The sequence below is a fragment of the Anolis sagrei genome, chromosome 10 (genome assembly GCF_037176765.1).
Source record: "Anolis sagrei isolate rAnoSag1 chromosome 10, rAnoSag1.mat, whole genome shotgun sequence".
NCBI classification, from domain to species: domain Eukaryota; kingdom Metazoa; phylum Chordata; class Lepidosauria; order Squamata; family Dactyloidae; genus Anolis; species Anolis sagrei.
The window spans coordinates 7,202,286-7,224,790 of NC_090030.1; the positions used below are offsets into that span (position 1 = coordinate 7,202,286).

A 22,505-nucleotide genomic window follows, 5' to 3' on the forward strand; every position below is an offset into this window, starting at 1 on the left:
GTGAGGTCTGCTGGAGCTGGGAAAAAAGGGGGTTACCAATATTCCAGCAGACCTCACCTCTGAGGATGCCTGCCATAGATGCAGGCGAAACGTCAGGAGAAATGCCTCTAGAACATGGCCATATAGCCCGAAAAAACCCACAAGAACTGAGTGATTCCGGCCATGAAAGCCTTCGACAATACACTGTATTTTCTGTTGGTCATGGGGGTTCTGTGTGGGAAGTTTGGCCCAATTCTCTCATTGGTGGGGTTCAGAATGCTCTTTGATTGTAGGTGAACTATACATCCCAGCAACCACAACTCCCAAATATCAAGCTTTATTTTCCTCAAACTTCACTATGACTCACATTTTGGCATATTGAGTATTTGTGCCAAGTTTAGTCCAGAGCCATCATTGTTTGAATCCACAGTGCTCTCTGGATGTAGGTGAACTACAACTCCAATATTTATTCATTCATTCATTTATTTACTGTATTTGTATACAGTAAATAAAGCCCTAAACGTTTCCGGCCAGCTTATCTATCTCAACGCATCTCTTCCTACGAACCCTCCAGGAATTTGAGATTGTCCGAGGAGGCCCTGCTCTCGATCCCGCCTGCTTCGCAAGCACGTCTGGCGGGGACGAGAATCATAGAATCATAGAATCAAAGAGTTGGAAGAGACCTCCTGGGCCATCCAGTCCAACCCCATTCTGCCAAGAAGCAGGAACATTGCATTCAAATCACCCCTGACAGATGGCCATCCAGCCTCTGTTTAAAAGCTTCCAAAGAAGGAGTCTCCACCACACTCATATCAGCCTGGGCCTTCTCTGTGGTGGCCCCTCGGCTGTGGAATTCCCTGCCTAGGGACATTAGATCAGGCCCCTCCCTCCTGACCTTTCAGAAAAGAGTAAAAACTTGGCTCTTCGAGCAAGCATTTGGAACCTCCGAATAAATAGACAAACTTGAATTGGAAAATGACCCAGGAACGGCCCAAGACGATGAAACGGATAAGGACTTGAATGAGAGGATATAGTTTTTAGCTTTTAATATTGTTATTATGCACTGTCTTATGTCGATTTGCACTATAATGGTTCTTTTGCTTATCAATGTATGTATTTTTATGGCATCGAATTGTGCCGATTGTGTATGCCGCTCTGAGTCGCCTCTTGGCTGATATGAGCGGGGTATAAATAATGCAAGTAAATAAATAAATACATTATTTATTTATTTATTGTATTTGTATACAATACTCAAGGTCAATGCTCACTAAACCCTTCCAGTATTTTCTATTGGTCATGGGAGTTCTGTGTGCAAAGTTTGGTTCAATTCCATCATTGGTGGAGTTCAGAATTCTCTTTGGTTGTAGGTGAACTATAAATCTTAGAAACTACAACTCACAGCAACTCCCAAATGACAAAACCAATCCCACCCAACCCCACTAGTATTCAAATTTGTATATATTTACAATTCATAATTTATTATGCACACCTTCTATTTTTATCAGTTTTATACTAATTTATGCAATGCTCTTGATATGAAATAAATTTAAAAATTATTATTGATTTATTTCAGAGATTTGTACCTCACCTTTCTCAACCCCCGGGGGGTGGGAGGACTCACGGCAGCTTCCAGCTGGCAACAATTCAATGCCTCCATGTACACATAATAAAATACATAATAAAAACCAATAATTTCATACAGTTAAAACATTAAGTCAGTTCAATTTGAAATATGCTTAAATATTGTAGCCTTATTTAGCCGAAATCTGTGGTTGGAGATTCCATCAAGCTTTCCATAGTCCATTGCCATAGCAATTGTCATCCTTGTCATTGTCATTGTCAGCATAATCACATTTTCAACTTCTTTCTGAAGGGGAGGATGGAAGACAATAACCTATTTTCCTCAGGGAGTGGGTTCCACAGGCGGGGAGCCACCACCGAGAAGGCCATGTCCCTCGTCCCCGCCAAGTGCGTTTGTGACAAAGTAGCAAACTGACAGTTGTGAAGCAGCAACAAAAATAATGTTATGGTTGGGGGTCACCACAACATGAGGAACTGTATTAAGGGGTCATGGCATTAGGAAGATTGAGAAACACTGCTCAAGCTAATGCACTCTCCCTTCTCTTTTGACATGGCTGCCAGAAGATTGGCATTGTTAGTTTTTAATTAAGCACCGTTAGCATGTTCAAATACTCAAATCTAGGCAAACTGTGATTCATCTTCAATGTGGTTATGGAACAACACCCCCTTCTAAACATGATTAATGAGGCTGGCTTGCTTAAATCAAATGTAGATTCACCATAGGTCAGGGTTCAAATACAATGGTAAACTGTAACAACAAAATCCCCCAGGAACTCTCTGCATTTAGTCGATCTACGAAATCAACATGGATGGAACATTTTTTGTTTCTTTTTTTAAATGCTACACAGGAGAAAAGATCCAAGAGAGAATCTCTCCTTCATATTTCGTCAAATCCTCCCTCCGTCATTGTCATGCAGTTCTTGACACACTTCTGTCTGAAAGATTCCATCATTCCTTGTCAAAGGGATCTGAAGGGCTGCTAGTGCATCCTGTCAAGCTGCATTCTTTATTCTGAAATCTGAAATGAGGTGGACAAGTATTACTATGTACATTCACAGGAAGTGATTGGCTGCCTTTTACCGTTCAACAGATAGAAGAACTTTCCTGTCGGAATTGAACATAAACAAATATTGGTTTCAGCATTCGTTCATCACAGGAGCATTTTCCTATGCGTGTAGTCCTTCCTCTCAATGTAATACTGGTGGCATATCAATTCTTTGGGCCTCCTGATGGCACAGTGGGTTAAACCGCTGAGCTGCTGAACTTGCTGACCGAATGGTTGGTGAACCCAGGGAGTGGAGTGAGCTCCTGTTATTAGGCCCAGCTTTTGCCAACCAAGCAGTTCCAATACATGCAAATGCGAGTTGATCAATCGGTATTACTTCTGAGGGAAGGTAACATTGCTCCATACAGTTATCTTGGCCACATGACCTTGAAAGTGTCTATGGAAAGCGCTGGTTCTTTGGCTTAGAAATGGGGATGTGCCTAATAGATCTATTAGGAACAATTGAGGATCCGGAGAAAAATTTACAAAATTGGATAACTAAAATAGAACAATTCGGAAAAGTGGCAGGCTTTAAAATGAATATGAAGAAAACAAAGCTCCTATTTAAGAATGTGGAAAAGGAGAAACAAGCAAAGATACAACAACAAGTGGGGATAGAGAGTGTTAAGAAAATTAGATACCTCGGAGTCTGGATTACAGCGAGAAATGGTCAACTTCTGAAGAATAATTACGAAATAGTTTGGAAGAAAACTCAAAAAGATCTACTAAAATGGAACTCTTTAAACCTATCACTTCTTGGCCGGATATCTTTAATAAAGATGAATGTTCTACCAAAACTTATATTTCTATTTCAAAATATTCCGATAATAAGAAATCAAACCCTATTCAAAAAATGGAAGAAGGATTTATTGAAATTTGTCTGGAAAGGAAAAAGGCCAAGAATAAACTACATAAATCTGATAGATAAAAAATCTAGAGGAGGGTTGGGATTTCCTGATTTGAAGACTTATCATGAGGCATGTGCTCTGTCATGGATAAGAGACTGGATGACGTTAGACAAAGAAAAGTGTTTAAATTTAGAAGGTCATGACCTGAGAGTAGGATGGCACGCATATGTTTGGTATAATAGAGAATTAAAAGAAAAAAACTTTGGTAATCATTTTGTGCGAGCCTCCCTACTGAGGACATGGATGAGATATAAAGCTCTCTTTTACAAAAACACACCATTGTGGGTCTCAGCAATGGAGGCACATCAAAGAAGACTGTTAGGATGGAGGGTTTGGCCAAGATATAAGGACATCTTGGTAAAAGGGAAAATGGAGATTAAATCTTTTGAACAACTCAAGAACTCTTATGGCAATATAACTTGGTTACATTATTTACAAATTAAAGAATATTTCAAACAAGATCAAAAAATTGGTTTTGACTGGGAAGAAAACACATGGGATAAAGTATTAAGAATACAAAAGAAAACAGTGACAATACTCTATAATAAATTGGTCCAATGGCAAACGGAAACTGAACAGGTGAAAACATGTATGATTAAGTGGGCCGAAAATTTAAGACGACCCATCCAGTTTAGAGAATGGGAGCAAATATGGAACAAAAAGTTGAAATATACATATGCCATGGACCTGAAAGAAAATTGGTATAAAATGTTTTATAGATGGTATTTGACACCGAATAAACTTAGTCATATGTATCAAAATGTCTCAGATAAATGTTGGAAATGTGGGGAACAAACAGGCACATTCTACCATATGTGGTGGACTTGTAAGTATACAACTAAGTTTTGGGCTTCGGTCCATGAGGAAACACAAAAGATGTTGAAGAAGAGATTCAAAAAGAAACCTGAGTATTATTTACTGGGATTTACAGATTCGGATTTTAAACTGGATGAGAATGAAGACAAATTATTTACATACTACACTACAGCGGCAAGGATTGTTTTTGCCAAATATTGGAAGAATGACCAAATACCGACCATTGAAGAATGGTTGGAGAAAGTTAAAGAAACAAGAGACATGGATGAACTAACTTTTTTGATGAGAAGAAATACTGGAAAATCGCTAAAGAGAACAGACTGGACCTTTTTCTATGACTACGAAAAGAAACTTAAAGATAAAAGTTTTAGAGGACAAGAATAGATAAGTAAGTTGGAGAAGTAGAGTGAGAAGATCCTGAGGTTGGAGTGGAGGTCATTTTAGATTAGTTTAAGTGTTTTTTTTGTTGTGTTTTTGTGCTACCCTTCCTTCTTTTCTATCCTCTTGTTATTGTTCCCCCTCTTTCCCTGTGTTGATTTATAAAATGTTTAATAAAAATTATTTGGAAAAAAAAAAAAGAAATGGGGATGTGCACCACCCCTCAAAGTCAGACACAATTAGACTTAATGCCAGGGGAAACCGTTACCTATCGATTCCATAATTTGCTCTTTTCTTGAAGGCATAACATAGTCCCTTCCTCTTTTCCTGCCTTTGTTGTTTATTCCTTCAGTTGCTTCCAACTCTTCATGACCTCATGGACCAGCCCACACCAGAGCTCCCTGTTGGCCATGGCCACAGCTCCTTCAAGGTCAAGCCATTCACTTTCAGGATACCATCCATCCACGTTGCCCTTGGTTGGCCCTCTTCCTTTTTCCTTCCTTTTTTCCCCAGCATCATTCTCTTCTCCAAGCTTTCCTGTCTTCTCATGATGTCTCCAAAGGACTTCGTCTTTGCCCCTAATATCCTTCCCTCCAGTGAGCAAGTTGGGCATTATTTCCTCCAACAACACCACAGTTCAATCTTCCTTTGCACAGCCTTCCCTATGGTCCAGCTCTCACATCCATAGCTTACTACAGGGAAAACCATTGCTTTTACTATGTGGATCTTCTACACTGCCATATAAACCAGGTTATCAAAGCAGATATACCACATTATCTTCTTTGAACTGGATTATATGTGTCTACACTGCCATATAATCCAGTCCAAAGCTGATAATCTGGATTTTATATGGGAGTGTAGACGGCACTAAGTGACTATATGTAGTTGAAGGCTTTCATGGCTGGAATCACTGGATTGCTGTGAGTTTTAGCAAACTTCCAGAAGCCTTCTCTCCTGGCATTTCGCCCACATCTATAGCAGGAGTCCTCAGAGGTTGTGAGGTCTGTTGGAAACTAGGCAAGTGAGGTTTATATATCTGTGGTATGTCTAGGATTTTGGTATGTTGGAGGCAAGTGTGAATGTTTGAATTGGTCACCTTGATTAACACAGAATAGCCTTGCAGCTTCGAGGCTTGGTTACTTCCTGCCTGGGGGGATCCTTTGTTGGGAGGTGATTAGCTGGCCCTGAGTGTTTCTTGCCTGGAATTCCCCTGTTTCTGAGTGTTTATTTATTTACTGTCTTGGCTTTAGAGTAAGCAACTGTTCCCACCATCTCAATTTCTCGTGATGCAAAGTAGCTTGGTTTTGTGCAGATTGTGATCATATAGATTTCCTCAACTAGTTTACATGGTAACTTCTTCAAAACTTCTTCTTTGTGGTGACATCAGATGCCATATACAGCTAGATGGTATACCCCATCCTTTTACCCTTCAATGAATGCAATATACTTGTTTCCTGCTAATTGTTTGAGCTACAGCTGCTCTGCAATCCATGCTAAAGTAGTCCCAGGCCTGCTAATAGGAGTGCAACAGTATGACACATCCAACGCACACTATGAAAATGCTATCCAGTTATAGCCATACTCCGTTCATTCATGGCTTCATAGAATGAATGCCTGCAGGCATTGGGGGCTTTGCTCCAGTGTTAATGCAGATATAACCCCATTAGGGAAAGAAGCCCAGTTAATTGCTGAGCTTCACAGGGAGAGGTGAGCTTGTTTGGGGCTCTATCCTCCTTAATTAATATCATTTGATGAGTCTGATTAGCTGTGCATGTCCTTTCTTTTAAATTATAGAAGCCATGTGTCTCATTTGGAAACCTTCCTTTTTTGACTTGATCAATAATAAGAGGACAGTTATGCTCCCCTCCCCAAATTTTAGCATTTGAATGAGGTAGTAGGAGATGCCACTTTTTCTATGTTTGTTTGTCTGTTTGTTTATTTTTTACAGTATTTATATTCCACCCTTCTCACTCCCGAAGGGGACTCAGAGTGGATCACAGAACACATATACGGCAAACATTCAATGCTGTCATACAATGACAATGACAACTATACATAAATACAGGTAGAGTTGAGTCTTCCTTATCCAACGTACATGGTCCGGCACAACATTGGATAAGCTAAAATATTGTATAATAAGGAAGTATTAAGGAAAAGCCTATTAAATGTCAAATTACATTATGATTTTACAACTTAAGCACCAAAACTAACAAATCGACAAAAAAACAACAACAAACAATTCAATACACGGTTATGTTCTGTAGTAATGACTGTATTTACGAATTTAGCACCAAAACATCGCAATGTATTGAAACAGCTGTGGATACGGGTGGGATAATACAAAACGTTGGATGAGTGAAGGTTGGATAAGCGAGACTCTACTGTACATAGGGTTTTCCCTATCTTCAGCATCTTGGAGGCTGTGCTCAGTTCTGGCCACAGGGAGTGCTGTTGCTCCACTTTCCCTACCAAAGAGCTTTGTTTGTAAACATCCTCCTTGATCGAATCACTGGCATTTTCTAGCATTTCCTTATGGGTGCCTTAAATACCTCTCTGCTGTAAAAAGAGATCCCTATTTATCTACTCACATTACTGCTTTTGAACTGCTAGATAGGCAGAAGCTGGGCCGAAGGCCAGGAGCTCACCCCAACTTGGGCTTTGAACTGTCAACCTTTCGGTTGGCAAGATTTACTGCAGCTGGTGCTTAACCTGCTGTGCTAAAGCCCGGCCTTGTTGTTAGTATGACTAAGAACATAGCTTTAAAATGCCTGGTGTTTTAGTGTAGGAGACAGAGTTGTGTGTTGATTAATTTTGAAAATACCGAGGTACAGAATGGTTCCAATGGATTTTGGGTGCAATAATAATAATAATAATAATAATAATAATAATAATAATGCAAAGACTCTGGTACAAGCCAGTAAAGGTGGTCCCAGTGGTGATTGGCACACTAAAGACCTTGGCCTGCACTTAAACACAACCAGCGCTGACAAAATTACCATCCGTCAGCCACAAAATTCAGCCGCATTATTCGCCGATACATCACACAGTCTTAGACACTTGGGAAATGTCCGATGTGTGATCCAATACAAAAGCCAACAGAATGATCTTGTTTTCTGTGTACTCATCCAGTTATGTACCAAATAATAACAACAATAACAACAGCAGCAGCAACAACAACAAAAACAACAACAATAATACTATTTCTGGCACAATTCTTCAAAAGTGGGCTGTTGTTTTCAATCAATATCTCTCTTGAATTGTGGTGCGCATCTGGAATATTGTGTCCAATTCTGGGCACCACAATTCAAGAGAGATATTGACAAGCTGGAATGTGTCCAGAGGAGGGCGACTAAAATGATCAAGGGTCTGGAGAACAAGCCCTACGAGGAGCGGCTTAAGGAGCTGGGCATGTTTAGCCTGAAGAAGAGAAGGCTGAGAGGAGACATGATAGCCATGGATAAATATGTGAGGGGAAGCCACAGGGAGGAGGGAGCAAGCTTGTTTTCTGCTTCCCTGGAGACTAGGATGCGGAACAATGGCTTCAAACTACAAGAGAGGAGATTCCATCTGAACATGAGGAAGAACTTCCTGACTGTGAGAGCCGTTCAGCAGTGGAACTCTCTGCCCCGGAGTGTGGTGGAGGCTCCTTCTTTGGAAGCTTTTAAACAGAGGCTGGATGGCCATCTGTCAGGGGTGATTTGAATGCAATATTTCTGCTTCTTGGCAGGGGGTTGGACTGGATGGCCCATGAGGTCTCTTCCAACTCTTTAATTCTATGATTCTATGATTCTATGAAACTAGTATGAAAAGGCATACAATAACTCACTGCCTGAACTAGGCAAGTGTCCCATGCATCTGTCAGCAACTACACCACATCTGAATACATTGGCTGAGAAGGTGTTCTATTGGATGTGGGAGCAGAACAAACCTATTAACACCAACAAGCTGATTGAAATGGTGCTAACAAAGAAAGCCATCTCCTTATGAAAACATGTAAACCAGACGTCTGTAGTTGGAAGTGTAGTAGAGAGAACCCGAACTTTTATGGTGGTGCTTCCACTGCATTGGAGGAATATTTGCTTCCTGAGTTCTGCCAAAAGATATTACAGGGCAGTCTGTCACCAGTTTGACCCATTTTGGCTGCCCAGTGACTTTGCTTCAGTCAGCTGATGTTCAAGGAAAGCAATATATAGGAATGAATGGCTCTTCCCATTTTCCATGAAGGAGAGGAAATGGGTTTGTTTGAGCTTGAGCGGAGTTGCAAATACTATTTATTAGTCACAAATCAAGCCTATCTTTAAAATGAATTGTTTCCATTTCAGATGCAGTTGTATTTCTATGGATGCCAAAAATGTTAAGCTCAGTTTGGGTCTGGAATTAAGATTTTGGGGTTGGACAGGATCCAAGGCTTCCGAATTCTTTGCTGCTTGGATTCTGATTTCATCTTGTGGTTGGTGAGGGAACAACCAAAAGCCTTTTAGGGGCAGGAATGGACAAGGCTTCACCAAACTATCCAGTAGTGGACTATTCTTTGTCCCTTGAGCACTGTTTTTAGGACAGAAGTCTCCCTACATTTCCATGTTAAACACAATGGAGATATCAATGTTGTCATTGATTTCCTTGGAGTGCTCAGATTAGCCTGGAAATGTGATGTGTTCTTTTCTAATTTTCTTGTGAATGAAGATAGAGGAATAGACTGGCTGGTTAATTAATTAATTAATCAATGTATTATTTAATTTACATCTCTGCTTTCATGGAAAATTAAACCACAGTGAAAGTCTTAATACAGAAGTAAAAAAAAAACACCAAAAGCAAGTAAACAATTCTATCAAATGATTTGAAACACAATTATATTATATGAAAATATATAAAAACACAGTATTTAAAAGATGCCACATGAATGATGAGCTAGAGACCTGCAGTAATACAGGTCTCTAGCTCATCATTCATGTGGCATCTTTTAAATACTATTGCGCCTAGAAATACTAAGTCTGTCACTGCCTCCACATTTTCTCCCTCTATTTGCCAGTTATCAATCAGTCTGGTTACCAGAATCTTGGTTTTTTTAATGTTTAACTGCAACCCAGCTTTTGCACTTTCTTCTTTCACCTTGATTACACACAGACACACACACTGTGCCGTCGCACCTGGGGGCTATAACTCTTAGTGAAAGAGGCATGGACGTGACATCTTTCCCCAGGGGATTGCTTCTTGCCCTCCTTTAGGGAAACTAGAACTCCCAAGGACCAAAACACTGTAGATAATTCAAAATAGGTTTTATTGTTCACAAAGAGTTATCCCTTTAAGGCAATAAGCTGGAAGTTTCAAAGGGGTAAAGGAAAATATACATTACAGTCTCTGGTTGTCTTGGGTCCAAAGAGTTTTGCCGCTGAGAAGCTTTTCCAGGTCCCTCTTTCTCAATGGCTGTGAATATCGGAAGAATCACAACCCCAATTCCAATGGCCTATATTTTGAAGGCACAAAGCCTTCCTCTGATGCCAAAGAACTGGTTTGAAGGCACTTGAGACTTCTCAACGTCATCCAGGGTGATCTGAACATGAAGCATAAGTCTCAAGGGTAAGAACCTCAGAATTGGTGCTGAGAGGTAACTTAATCAAGGACTTTTAGAGCCAAGTCTCTCTCTCACGTCCATCTGATAGAAAGTTTGAGGGTGGAATGAAAAAGGGAACACTGTCCTGCTCTCTAGGAAGAGGTGGGGTCAAACAATTGATAAGGAGGAGCAGTTCAACTGGTGCAAACAACATTGATTGACAGCTATAAATAACCAATCAATCCAACTATACATTTACAGGATAAAAAGGCAAAATCAGGAATGATACAACTGTTCAAATCCTGCAACTTACAGTTCTACATATAGGTGGCACCACTCACGCCGTCACACACACTATTTATATTTTGCTCTGTCTCCCTGAAGGGACTCAGAGAAGATTACAGAACACATATATGACAAACATTCAATGTCATTATACAATTAACAACAAAGACATACAGTACATAGACAGAGGTAAATGCTTCCCCCTTTTCATCTCTGGCATCTGGAGGCTGTGCTCAGCTTCCGGTCATGAGGAGGTACTCTTGTTTCATTTTTCCATGCTAAGGAGCCTGTTGTCCATGGACACCTTCCTGATCAAATTGCCGGCATGCTTGCATGGGTATCTTTTACCTCCCCACCAAAGTGGTACCTATTGATCAACTCACATTATTGTTTTCAAACTGCTAGGTTGGCAGAAGCTAGGGCAAAGATGGGAGCTCACCTCGACCTGCAGGTTTAAACTGCTAGTTTTCTGGTTGGTGAGATTTTCTGCAGCTGGATGTTTAACCCGCTGTGTTACTGCTGCCACAACACTTCCCAAATAATACTTTGGAAATACTTATTTGGAGAGATGCAGTCTTTTGGACAGTGCTAACGGTGCTGTAACACTTCCCAAATAACACTTTGGGAAGATTTATTTGGAGAGATGCAGTCTTTGGGACAGTCTGAACCAAACTGTTGTTGTTGTTTTTTCGTTCAGTCACTTCCGACTCTTCATGACTTCATGGACCAGCCCACGCCAGAGCTCCCTGTCGGCCGTGGCCACCCCCATGTCCTTCAAGGTCATGCCAATCACTCCAAGAATACCATGCATCCATCTTGCCCTTGGTCAGCCCCTCTTCCTTTTTCCTTCCATTTTCCCCAGCATCATTGTATTCTCCAAAATGTACAAGGACCAAACTGTACAGCAGTGTTTCTCAACCTGGGGGTCGGGACCCCTGTGGGGGTCGCGAGGGGATGTCAGAGGGGTTGCCAAAGACCATAAGAAAACACTGTATTTTCTGTTGGTCATGTGTGGGAGGTTTGGCCCAATTCTCTCATTGGTGGGGTTCAGAATGCTCTTTCATTGTAGGTGAACTATAAATCCCAGCAACCACAACTCCCAAATATCAAGCTTTATTTTCCCCAAACTCCACCAGTGCTCACATTTGGGCATATTGAGTATTCATGCCAAGTTTAGTCCAGAGCCATCATTGTTTGAGTCCACAGTGTTCTCTGGATGTAGGTGAACTACAACTCCAAAACTCAAGGTCAATGCCCACCAAATCCTTCCAGTATTTTCTGTTGGTCATGGGAATTCTGTGTGCCAAGTTTGATTCAATTCCATCACTGGTGGAGTTCAGAAGCCTCTTTTATTTTAGGTGGACTATAAATCCCAGCAACTCCAACACTCCCAAATGACAAAATCAATCCCCCCAACCCCACCAGTAATCAAATTTGGGTGTATTGGGCATTTGTGCATCCTGCATATCAGATATTTACATGACGATTCATAACCGTAGCAAAATTACAGTTATGAAGTAGCAACGAAAATAATGTTATGGTTGGGGGTCACCACAACATGAGGAACTGTACTAAGGGGTCGCGGCATTAGTAAGGTTGAGAACCACTGCTGTACAGGGATGTAAAAGTCAGAATCCAGCTAAACTGTTTCAATAAGCAAGCTAAATTCTCCTTGTAGCCACCCTGGGTCAGTGACTTGGTTGCTTCATTTTGGGTTTGTTCAAGTGTCCAAATAATTTTGCACAGCAGTCCTACATAGGCTGTGTTACAGTAATTCACATGGGGTTTAATCAAAGTATGTGTTCCTGTAGCAAAATCCGTTATCTCTAGAAAAGGACAAAACTTGGGCAGTAGAATCATAGACTCTTAGAGTTGGAAAGGACCACAAAGGCCATCTCCCTGTCATGCAGAAACACACAACTACACACAGTCATTTAGTACTTAACCACTTGACCAGTGCCCCTAGAGACTCTTTTGCAACATGAAGGGCATAGGTCTGGGACTCTGCCAAAGATCCTATCCACAATTTCAGGATGCACACTGAGAAACATCTCATAACAGAGGCAAGGAGGAAACAAGGTTACTTCCACTGGATCTGTATCAAGTACAGCATCAAAGTCAGCTAGGATCTGGGCACATTTTTCTGCAAAATGGTGTGCAAATTCTTCATAACAAGCTGTCAAATAATCTGCACTTTCTTCTTGTGGGGCAGGGCATAGAAGGCCACTCTAAACAGCTGCACAAGATGACACTGTGTGCAGACGTAGTCCTGGCAAAAAGTAAGCTCATTTCAAAGTTATTCCAATGGAAAAAAAAACCTAAAGATTTAGACAAAGTAGTTACTTAACCTCTGAACATCTCTGCAAGGTGTTATTAATCATCTCTTTTGAAAAAAACAGGGCAGAAAGCAACCACTAAAATGACTTTTCACTCATTATTTCAAAGCACACAAAAAACATTCTTTCCCAGTAACATTCTTTAGACAACTCTCTTCTCAGGATGGCATTTTAAATCAACATGACACCACAGTGAAGGTTATAAGCAGATGAAATAGGAACTGAATGAACAAAGGTGACAATAATCTTATATATTGTAACAATAAATCACCCAGTTGCTTCTGTTGGGAGAAATAAAAAATAGCTCTTGTTTCTTGATCATACACACTGGTCTTGGTACAGTGTCCTATTTCCATACATATAGAAATCGAGGGTATAGAACTGTAAGCTTTTTCATCCAATCCAGGAAAGTGCACTGATATTATAGATGTATGTCTGGATCACTCAATTCACAGATTTATCTCTCGGTTTATACAGAGAGATATGCTGAACATGTCTGATTTATTGGTTGCTATTACACATAGATCTAGGTCAGTGTTTCTCAACCTGGAGGGGTCACAAGGGGGTGTCAGAGGGGTCGCCAAAGACCATAAGAAAGCACAGTATTTTCTGTTGGTCATGGAGGTTCTGTGTGGGAAATTTGCCCCAATTCTCTCGTTGGTGGAGTTCGGAATGCTCTTTGATTGTAGGTGAACTATAAATCCCAGCAACTACAATCCCCAAATGTCAAGATCTATTTTCCCCAAGCTCCACCAGTGTTCAGATTTGGACACATTGAGTATTTGTGCCAGGTTTGGCCCAGATCCATGATTGTTTGAGTCCACAGTGCTTTCTGGATGTAAGTGAACTACAACTCCAAAACTCAGGGTCAATTCCTATCAAAACCTTCCAGTATTTTCTGTTGGTCATGGGAGTTCTGTGTGGCAAGTTTGGTTCCATTCCATCATTGGTGGAGTTTGGAATGCTCTTTGATTGTAGGTGAACTATAAATCCCAGCGACTACAACTCCAAAATGACAATATCAACACCCCCCCCCCCCCCCATCTCCAACCCCACCAGTATTCAAATTTGGGCATATAGGGTATTTGTGCCAAATTTGGTCCAGTGAATGAAAATACATCCTGCATATCAGATATTTGCATGACGATTCATAACAGGAGCATCATGACAGTTATGACGTAGCAACAAAAATAGCAACAACATGAGGAACTGTATTAGGAAGGTTGATAAACACTCTAGGTCCATCTAGATCAGTTAGGTCAGAAGCTTTGTTAACTCATTGTGTTAAACAAAATCTATGGACAAAGCAGAATATATGCAGGAGAACTGAATGATTGGATCTTATTTGATTTTATTTAAATGATATATGTAACCCTTTTGGGCTAATAAGAGCTTCAAGGAGAAGAGGAAAGCTATATCAAGGAAATGACACAGAGGAAAAGCATAGCTCATGCCACAGCCAAAGGCACTATCCAATCTCCACTCATAGATACAATTAAATTAAAACGAAACATCAGGAGATCTTATCGCAAACCGTTTCCATTTTTATCTTGTTTTGATCCCTCATAATACTGACTCAGTCAACAGCATGATTCTGTGTAGCAGCTATAAAAGCCAATGCAATTCTTGGCTGCATCGATAGAAGTATGGCATTTAGATTGATATTCTGTTTTGGTCAGACCTCACCTGGAATACTGTGCTCAATTCTGGGTACCAAAATTGAAGAAGGATGTTGTCAAAAGTGTCCAGAGATATGTTCTGTAACAGAAACTAGAGCTGATGTGGTCTATCCAATGCAATTTCTGAATCAGCATCTCATAACCAAATCAAATCTAAAGTTGATCCAAAACTGATTCGTAATCCTTTTGGTTATGAATAATGATTCTCCGTACAGTCATGCTGGCCACATGACCTTGGAGGTGTCTATGGAGAATGCTGGGTCTTTGGCTTAGAAATGGAGATAAGCACCAACCCCCAGAGTCAGATACGACTGGACTTAATGTCAGGAGAAAACTTTTACCTTTACCTTTAACTCTTTTGGTATTAATGTTGGTGATCTAGCCTCTGGTCATCTGGTCCCTGGTCAAGAAAAGGTTGGGAACCACTGATTTAGATGTATCACTCTTCAATTGAGAAGGATTCTGAATATCTGAATCTCAAGATTATCATTAAGTTGCCTGCGGTGTTATTGGTCATGCTTCTTGTGTATTGTGACTGTTTTTAAAAACATCAAGTTGTAGGACATGAGTTTATATAGAATCATAGAGTTGGAAAAGACCTCATGTGCCATCCAGTCCAACCCCCTGCCAAGAAGCAGGAAAATTGCATTCAAAGCACCCCCAACAGATGGCCATCCAGCCTCTGTTTAAAAGCCCCCAAAGAAGGAGCCTCCACCACGCTCCGGGCAGAGAGTTCCACTGCTGAACAGCTCTCACAGTCAGGAAGTTCTCTCTGCAATGCATGTTCAGACTATTCCGATATTACATTTCAAGTATATGTGTACAGAATCAAGAGAAGGTCAAGCGAGATTGAGAAAAGAGCAGGTTATTACTGGAGGTAAATGAGTAGCCACCCAAAGAAGCCTATCTAAATTTTAATCTTGAACAGGCATTCAGGTCTAAATACAATCTTCTCACCCTTCCCCTTCTGAAAATCAATAGAGTCATCCCATTGACTCAGTGGCCCTTTTCTAGCTGTGTCTAACAATTGAGTTTGGCACAGAGTCCAGTATTGTCTAGTTTACATTCTGGTCACTACCTATCAGGAAGCAAACCACCCCCCCCCCCATCACCACCACCACCAACATGCTTCTTTGTATGGGCTTTATGAGTCCCAAGCATGTTCCGAGAGGCCTGAGGAAGAGAGAAATTCAACAATCACAGGTGAATTTCAGCCTGCCTACAGCGCTTCTGACCTATACCGAAGAGATTTGTACACTTAGCCCCAGTAAAACAATTGTTCTTCATACTTCGTTTTTATCATAGCATCACTGTAAAATAGAGGGGAAAGGTATATATATTTTCTGGGACAGTTGATGTATCTGGAATCTTCCTTCAGGCTGTAGAGAAACTAGTGTATTTAAAGTAAAGTACCGTCATAACCAATATCTTAGTCTGTCCTTCATCCGTGGAATCCGTTTCCTGTTCTCTGTCTTTTGTGCAAATGTTTCTGGGCAGTTTGAATAGTGTGTGATGGAGGAAAGAATTGGCTTCCTTAATTCATCTGTCTGCAAATTGCATCTCATCCCTTTTGTCCTTATATTGAATGGAATATACAGAGACTAGAAATCTTTTTTTTAATTAAAGGTAAAGGTTCCTAACTATTGGTGCCAATTGAGCCAGGTTAGTTGCCATAAAAGAGAATGCCACTGATAAATGCATTGCTTTCATTAGTTTACAATAAAATAGAATGGCTCTTTGCCTGCAAAGCTGCATGCTACTCAGAAGTTGCTTTCCTTCAGGGTTTGAGATCCATGTTTGCAGTTTAGTTGGATAGCCTCTATACCACTGTTTCATAGAGTTACAGCTTCCATGTCAGTAGGATGCCGATTCTGGTCCAGATTTTAATGTGAAGTAACTTGAAAGGAGCTATCCAAGGTACTGAAGTTTATACCCAAAATAAGTACAGCACTTTAGATAGCTGCTTTAATGTTGATCCTAAAACAGTTATGGGCAAACCTAGGCTCGGGGGTAGGATGCAGCACCTTGGGCTCTTTTCTCAAGCCCCCCCTTTCTCACCATCCTATCTTTCCTTCTTTTTCTCTTTCCCTCCTCCTTCCTTCACTCTTTCTCCTTCCCTTCCACCCTTTCATCCTTCCTTCTCTCTTTCCTTCCTCCTTCCTCCCTCCCTTCCATCCATCCATCCATCCATCCATCCATCCATCCTTCTATCCTTCCCTTCAACGTTTTCATCCTTCCTTCCCTTTTGTCTTTCCTTCCTCTTTCCCTCCCTCTTTCTCCTTCCATCCTTCTCTCAATAATAATAATAAACCTTTATTTATGCCCCGCTACCATCTCCCCCAGGACTCGGTGCGGCTTACAAGAGGCCGAGCCCAAATACATTATAAAACATAACAACAACAAAACAATAAATAACTCACGAGAAAGCAAAACAATACAATAATGACACAACACATTTTAAAAACATGTGGCAGGGCCAAATATAAGAATTAAAATTTTAAAATGCTAGGCATGACTAAGGGAAATAGGATGAATATTTTAAGGATAGGTGGGCATGCAGACAGTTCTGAATCTCTCGTAAAGTGCATTTGGGACATATTGCTTGGGATTCCTTATTCTGGGAAGGCACACGGGAACATCCACATTTTCAAGCTCCTTCTAAACCAGTGTTGGGGCCTGTCTGATGTCCTTGAGGAGGGAGTTCCAAAGTCATGGGGCCACCACCGAGAAGGCGCTGTCCCTTGTTCCCACCAAACACGCTTGCAATGCAGGTGGGATCGTGAGCAGGGCCTCTCCAGATGAATGAAGAGATCGTGTGGAAGTTATTATTATTATTATTATTATTTAGGCACAATGGTCCAGTTTTTTAAAGTTCTGGTTAACGTTTGAGTGGAATCTCTTTTCTTGTGCTATGAAGATTATAGAACATATTCAGATGATACTTAACAGCAGGTCTCTTTTCAAATAAAGTTTGGCCAGGGTCTAAGAGATGGGATTTGCATGTGAAAAGGCTGAGGGACAAAGGCATGTAATAGTGTCACAACCAATTCCTTTAGAAATGGTTCATCTGAGCACCTCCGCTGTAAGCCTTGCATACATTTGTGCCTGATTTTGTTTTGTTCTTCAAGACTCTGAACTGTTCTGCCAGCACCAGTTCAAATGCTTATTAAACCCAAGTGATACACATTGAGTATGTTATACCTTATGTTATACCTGAACCCAACTGTAGGAATGAAATAGATGTGGTTTTGGTATTTGTGATGACGTCTATGTCCAAGATTTTATGTTTTGGAAAGTATGATTCAATGTATGTCACTTAAATATACTTACTTGCTTTCTTTCTTTTTTCTAATTTATATCACAGCCCAAAACAGCTCCAAAAAGGACCTTTGGATCCATTACAAATGAACAGGTAAATAATCCTGCAGATAACATGTAGAATGTGTAAATATGCTACTTTCATACCATAGAGCACTAAATGGTCTTAAGCTTTGGTTCTACTTGACATCCAGAATTTCAGCTGATTGACACATGCTTCCCCATCACTCGATCTCATTTGACAACTTGATCCTTTACAGCCGTCAGCTTGAACTGATGAGCTATCTCCACATAAAAGATGTTAGTTGAGATATGAAAGTTATGTTTGTGTTGCTAGGTATGATGTATGATGATCCAGTGTGGACTCAGATAACCCAGTTCAAAGCAGATATTGTGGGATTTTCTGCCTTGATATTCTGGGTTATAGGGCTGCGTGGAAGGGCCCTAGGCCACACTTATCCCAGTTTTAACATATCAGGAAGTAATAATTTTTGCATCATCATTTCTTGACTGAGCAGTCAGATACATCCTGATCGCTGATGCAAGAAATGGGATATTTCTTGAGATCACATCTGAATTATGGAATTCACCTTCATGGAAGATCTGTTCCACCTTGGGTCGCTAAATTAAGCCTCCCTTTTTTGCTCTTTGAGCCTTTGAGAGTGAAGCCATGTTGATGAAGACCATCAAACCCCAGATTTATTCCTGTTCTCTCTGATTTGATTTTGATTTTGTCCATCCTGGAATATTTTCTGTTAAATCCCGGTCTGGTCAAAGAGTTTTTAGATCAACTCCTCAGGTCAATTTATTTTAACACAGTGGGAAAAACCAGGAACTAGAACTGAAAGTCTTTGGCCCCTTCCACACAGCTGAATAAAAGCCCACATTATCTGCTTTGAACTGGAATGTCTTTGACCCCTTTCAGTCCAAAGCAGATATTGTGGGATTTTCTGCCTTGATATTCTGGGTTATATGGCTGTGTGGAAGGGACCTTCATTCTATCTGGATGTGCCTTTAGTTTGCTAGGTTTATGCTTACTTTCTTGCTTACATAATTAGGCAATCCCTTGTAGCCCAAGGATGATGGTCCTCCAAGTGTAGTGTCTTGGTGGTGGGTCCGTAGGTGACTGTAGAACCCTATTCTTGATCCTCATGTTTTCCTGCAGTGAAGGCATCGGTTTCCAGGTGGAAGGCAGTCCTGGTCAGAGTTGACTTGATGTGCCTTCCTCTTGGCACATTTCTCCCTTTCGCCCTCCATTTGTGCCTCTTTGAATTCCACAGCACTCCTGGTCACAGCTGATCTCCAGTTAGAGTGCTCAAGGGCCAGGGCTTCCCAACTCTCAGTGTCTATGCCACAGTTTTTAAGATTGGCTTTAAGCCCATCTTTAAATCTCTTTTCCTGTCCACCAACATTATGTTTCCCATTCTTGAGTTAGGAATAAAATAACTGTTTTGGGAGATAGTGATTGAGTATTTGGACAACGTGGCCAGTCCAGCGGAGTTGATGTCGTAAGAGCGTCACTTCAGTGGTGGTGGTCTTTGCTTCTTTTTCCAGCACACTGACATTTTTCCACCTATCTTCCAAAAAAGATAGGATTTCTTTGGAGGCAACACTGATGGAATCATTCCAGGAGTTGACTTCTGTAGATAGTCCACATTTCATAGGCATATAGCAGGGTTGGGAGGACAACAGCTTTATAAACAAGCTTGTTTATGCTGGAGATTACCATAGAGCATGCTTTCTATCCACTGAAAGAAAGCATGAAACTCAACAGTAAAGAGTTTTGAGCCTCATGCATGAGAGAATGTTTATTTATTTATTTATTTATTTACTTCACTTGTATACCGCTCTTCTCAGCCCTCAGGCGATTCAGAGCAGTTAACAACCAATTCAACAGTACAAAACAGATCATTAGTCAATTAAAACAGCAATATCAATTAATTAGCATCAAGACATCAATACAACAATACAACAAAATAACAATCAATCACGCCTCATCAATAGAATCAGCATCCACTCTCATTGTCCATTAATCCATATTCCAATAGTCAATCAATTGCACTGCTTAGTTGAAAGCCTGTTCGAAGAGACAGGTCTTCACTCTATTCTGGAATGCCAGATAGGAGGGGGCCGATCTGATGTCTGTAGGAAGGGCATTCCACAGCCGAGGGGCCACTACTGAGAAGGCCCTGTCTCTCGTCCCCGCCAGGCGTGCTTGTGAGGCCGGTGGGATCAAGAGCAGGGCCTCCCCAGACGATCTTAACGTCCTAACTGGTTCATAGGAGGAGACGCGTTCGGACAGATAGATTGGGCCAGAACCGTTTAGGGCTTTAAAGGCTAAAGCCAGCACTTTGAATTGTGCCCGGTAGCAAATTGGCAGCCAGTGGAGCTGGCGCAACAGAGGAGTTGTATGCTCCCTGAGTGCCGCTCCTGTTAGCAACCTGGCTGCCGATCGTTGGACCATTTGAAGCTTCCGAGCAGTCTTCAGAGGCAACTCCTCGTAGAGAGCGTTGCAGTAGTCTATACGGGATGTAACTAGAGCATGGACTACCATGACCAAGTCAGACTTCCCAAGGTACGTGCACAGCTGGCGCACAAGTTTTAGCTGTGCGAATGCTCCCCTGGTCACCGCTGAAACCTGGGGTTCCAGGCTCAGCGATGAGTCCAAGATCACCTGTTCGATTTCAGGTAGAGCTGAGAGTTTTCACCTTGCACTCTTCATATCTTCACATTATGGATGTTAAAGCATTAGACCTCTGTGCTCCGCATTCCAGATGTGCATCACATATTCTTATAAAGCAAATGGAAAATGAGAGGCCTCTTGTTTCCTGTTGCCTGTTTTCACCTCCATCCACTGCGCATCCGCATTATCATTCCCTTTCTCATTTCTGGTACAGCAGAGCTGGCAGAGTTCCCTTTGGAGCCTGTCAGCACCGTTTTCCATCACTCAGAGAGATTGCTATTGATGAATGTTAATCACTCCTTCCTCCTCAGGGAATGTGTTTGCACGCTCTCGCTCTTCTTTTCCTAAAAGAAAAAAAAATAGTGGGGGATTCCTACATTTGCAGGCTTGGGCACCCATATAATAGGTTTTGTTGGGAGGGGAAAAATATCACACTATGCAATCAAAACATCCTTCTCACACTTCCTCTGTAGAGTGAGCTATGTTTATAGAATCCTTCTCTGCATGCCCACGCATCTGTTTTGCTGTAACAAGGGCAGGATTATTATTATTCATTGTGTAAATGTAATGTTGTGTTATTTTAACGCTCGGAATCTAATATTCACTGCATGCATGAAATGCATTATGATAAAATGAGAAATACTCAGATATGCTGATCCGGAGTTTGTAATAATCCCATGTATTTCGCTTGTAACTTTTCCATTTCTGACGCATGCAATAAACCAAGGCGGCAAGGCGTAGGATTTTGCATGGGATAAATGGCATTCGCCACCCCCACCTCCAGTTTTGCTCACTTGACAAAGGACATTGCGGATTCAATTTGCTGGGATCGGTTCATTATAGCTGTGGCAAGTCACACAACGTGAGAAAGAATCATCCACAATAGGGAAACCATGATAAACACAATACTGGCAATCTAGTTTCCAGTATAGTAAATGATGAGAAAAGTAATGCCATTCTGTGCCAATTTAGGACACACATCAAGGTAATATTGTATTGTTGGAAAAGACCATAAGGGCCCTAGACATGCAAGCCATCTGACTGATTGGAGCTACACATTGCCAGTTCACAAGATCGGCTCACTTTCAAGGGCATCATAGAATCCTAGAGTTGGGAGAGACCTCATGGGCCATCCAGTCCAACCCTCTGCTAAGAAGCAGTAAAATTGCATTCAGAGCTCCCCTTATGAACCTTCCAGGAATTTAAGATCACCTGGGGAGGCCCTGCTCTCAATCCCACCTGTCTCACAGGTGTGCTTGGCGAGGATGAGGGACAGGGCCTTCTCAGTGGTGGCCCCTCGGCTGTAGAATCCCTTCCTGGAGATATTCAATTGGCCCCCTCCCTCCTGACCTTTAGGAAAAGAGTAAAAACCTGGCTCTTCAAGCAAGCTTTTGGAACCTCATTGTAACCAGATAAACTCCGTATTGTGAATGAATATGGAATGGCTTAACGATGCAAATAGACATAGATTTAAACCCAGAAGTCATTGATTTTCATAGTTTTAAATTGTTTTTATGAATTCTATTATGTGATTTAACCTGTTTTAAACAATGTATTTATGTGTGTTCGTCATCTAATTGTTGCCAGTCTGTACGCAGCCCTGAGTCGCCTTTGGGCTGAAAAGAGCGGGATAAAAGTGTGGTAAATAAATAATTTCAATTAATTTGTTTACCCTTGAAATTTTGATAGGTTTGCAAGTCATAATCTGTTGAGAATTCTGGAAGTTAGGGACCAAAATGTAACATGTTCAAGCTCAGACATTACTGTGTTTTGCCACTCTCTATCACACTCTTAAATGCGGCTCATGAGTGAACAGAGTTCTTGCTTAAGTCCTTTGTGATATTTATGGTCATGCAAAACCTGATAATTCTTGGTTTAACGAGAAAAGCATAAAACATTGTTTGGTTTAAGTTGAGACCTAATGAAGTTTAAGCTCATGGAAAACC

General features: G+C 41.1%; 1 protein-coding gene across 3 annotated transcripts in view; it reads left to right on the top strand.

Annotated features, from left to right (window-relative positions):
* PCDH11X (protocadherin 11 X-linked) overlaps positions 1-22,505 on the top strand; it is a 621,910-nt gene that overhangs the window by 177,317 nt on the left and 422,088 nt on the right. For all 3 annotated transcript variants that reach the window (XM_060756393.2, XM_060756394.2, XM_060756395.2), the window contains exon 3: positions 17,923-17,970. In XM_060756393.2, coding sequence (XP_060612376.2) covers positions 17,923-17,970 — 48 coding nt within the window. The remainder of the gene's footprint in view (positions 1-17,922; positions 17,971-22,505) is intronic.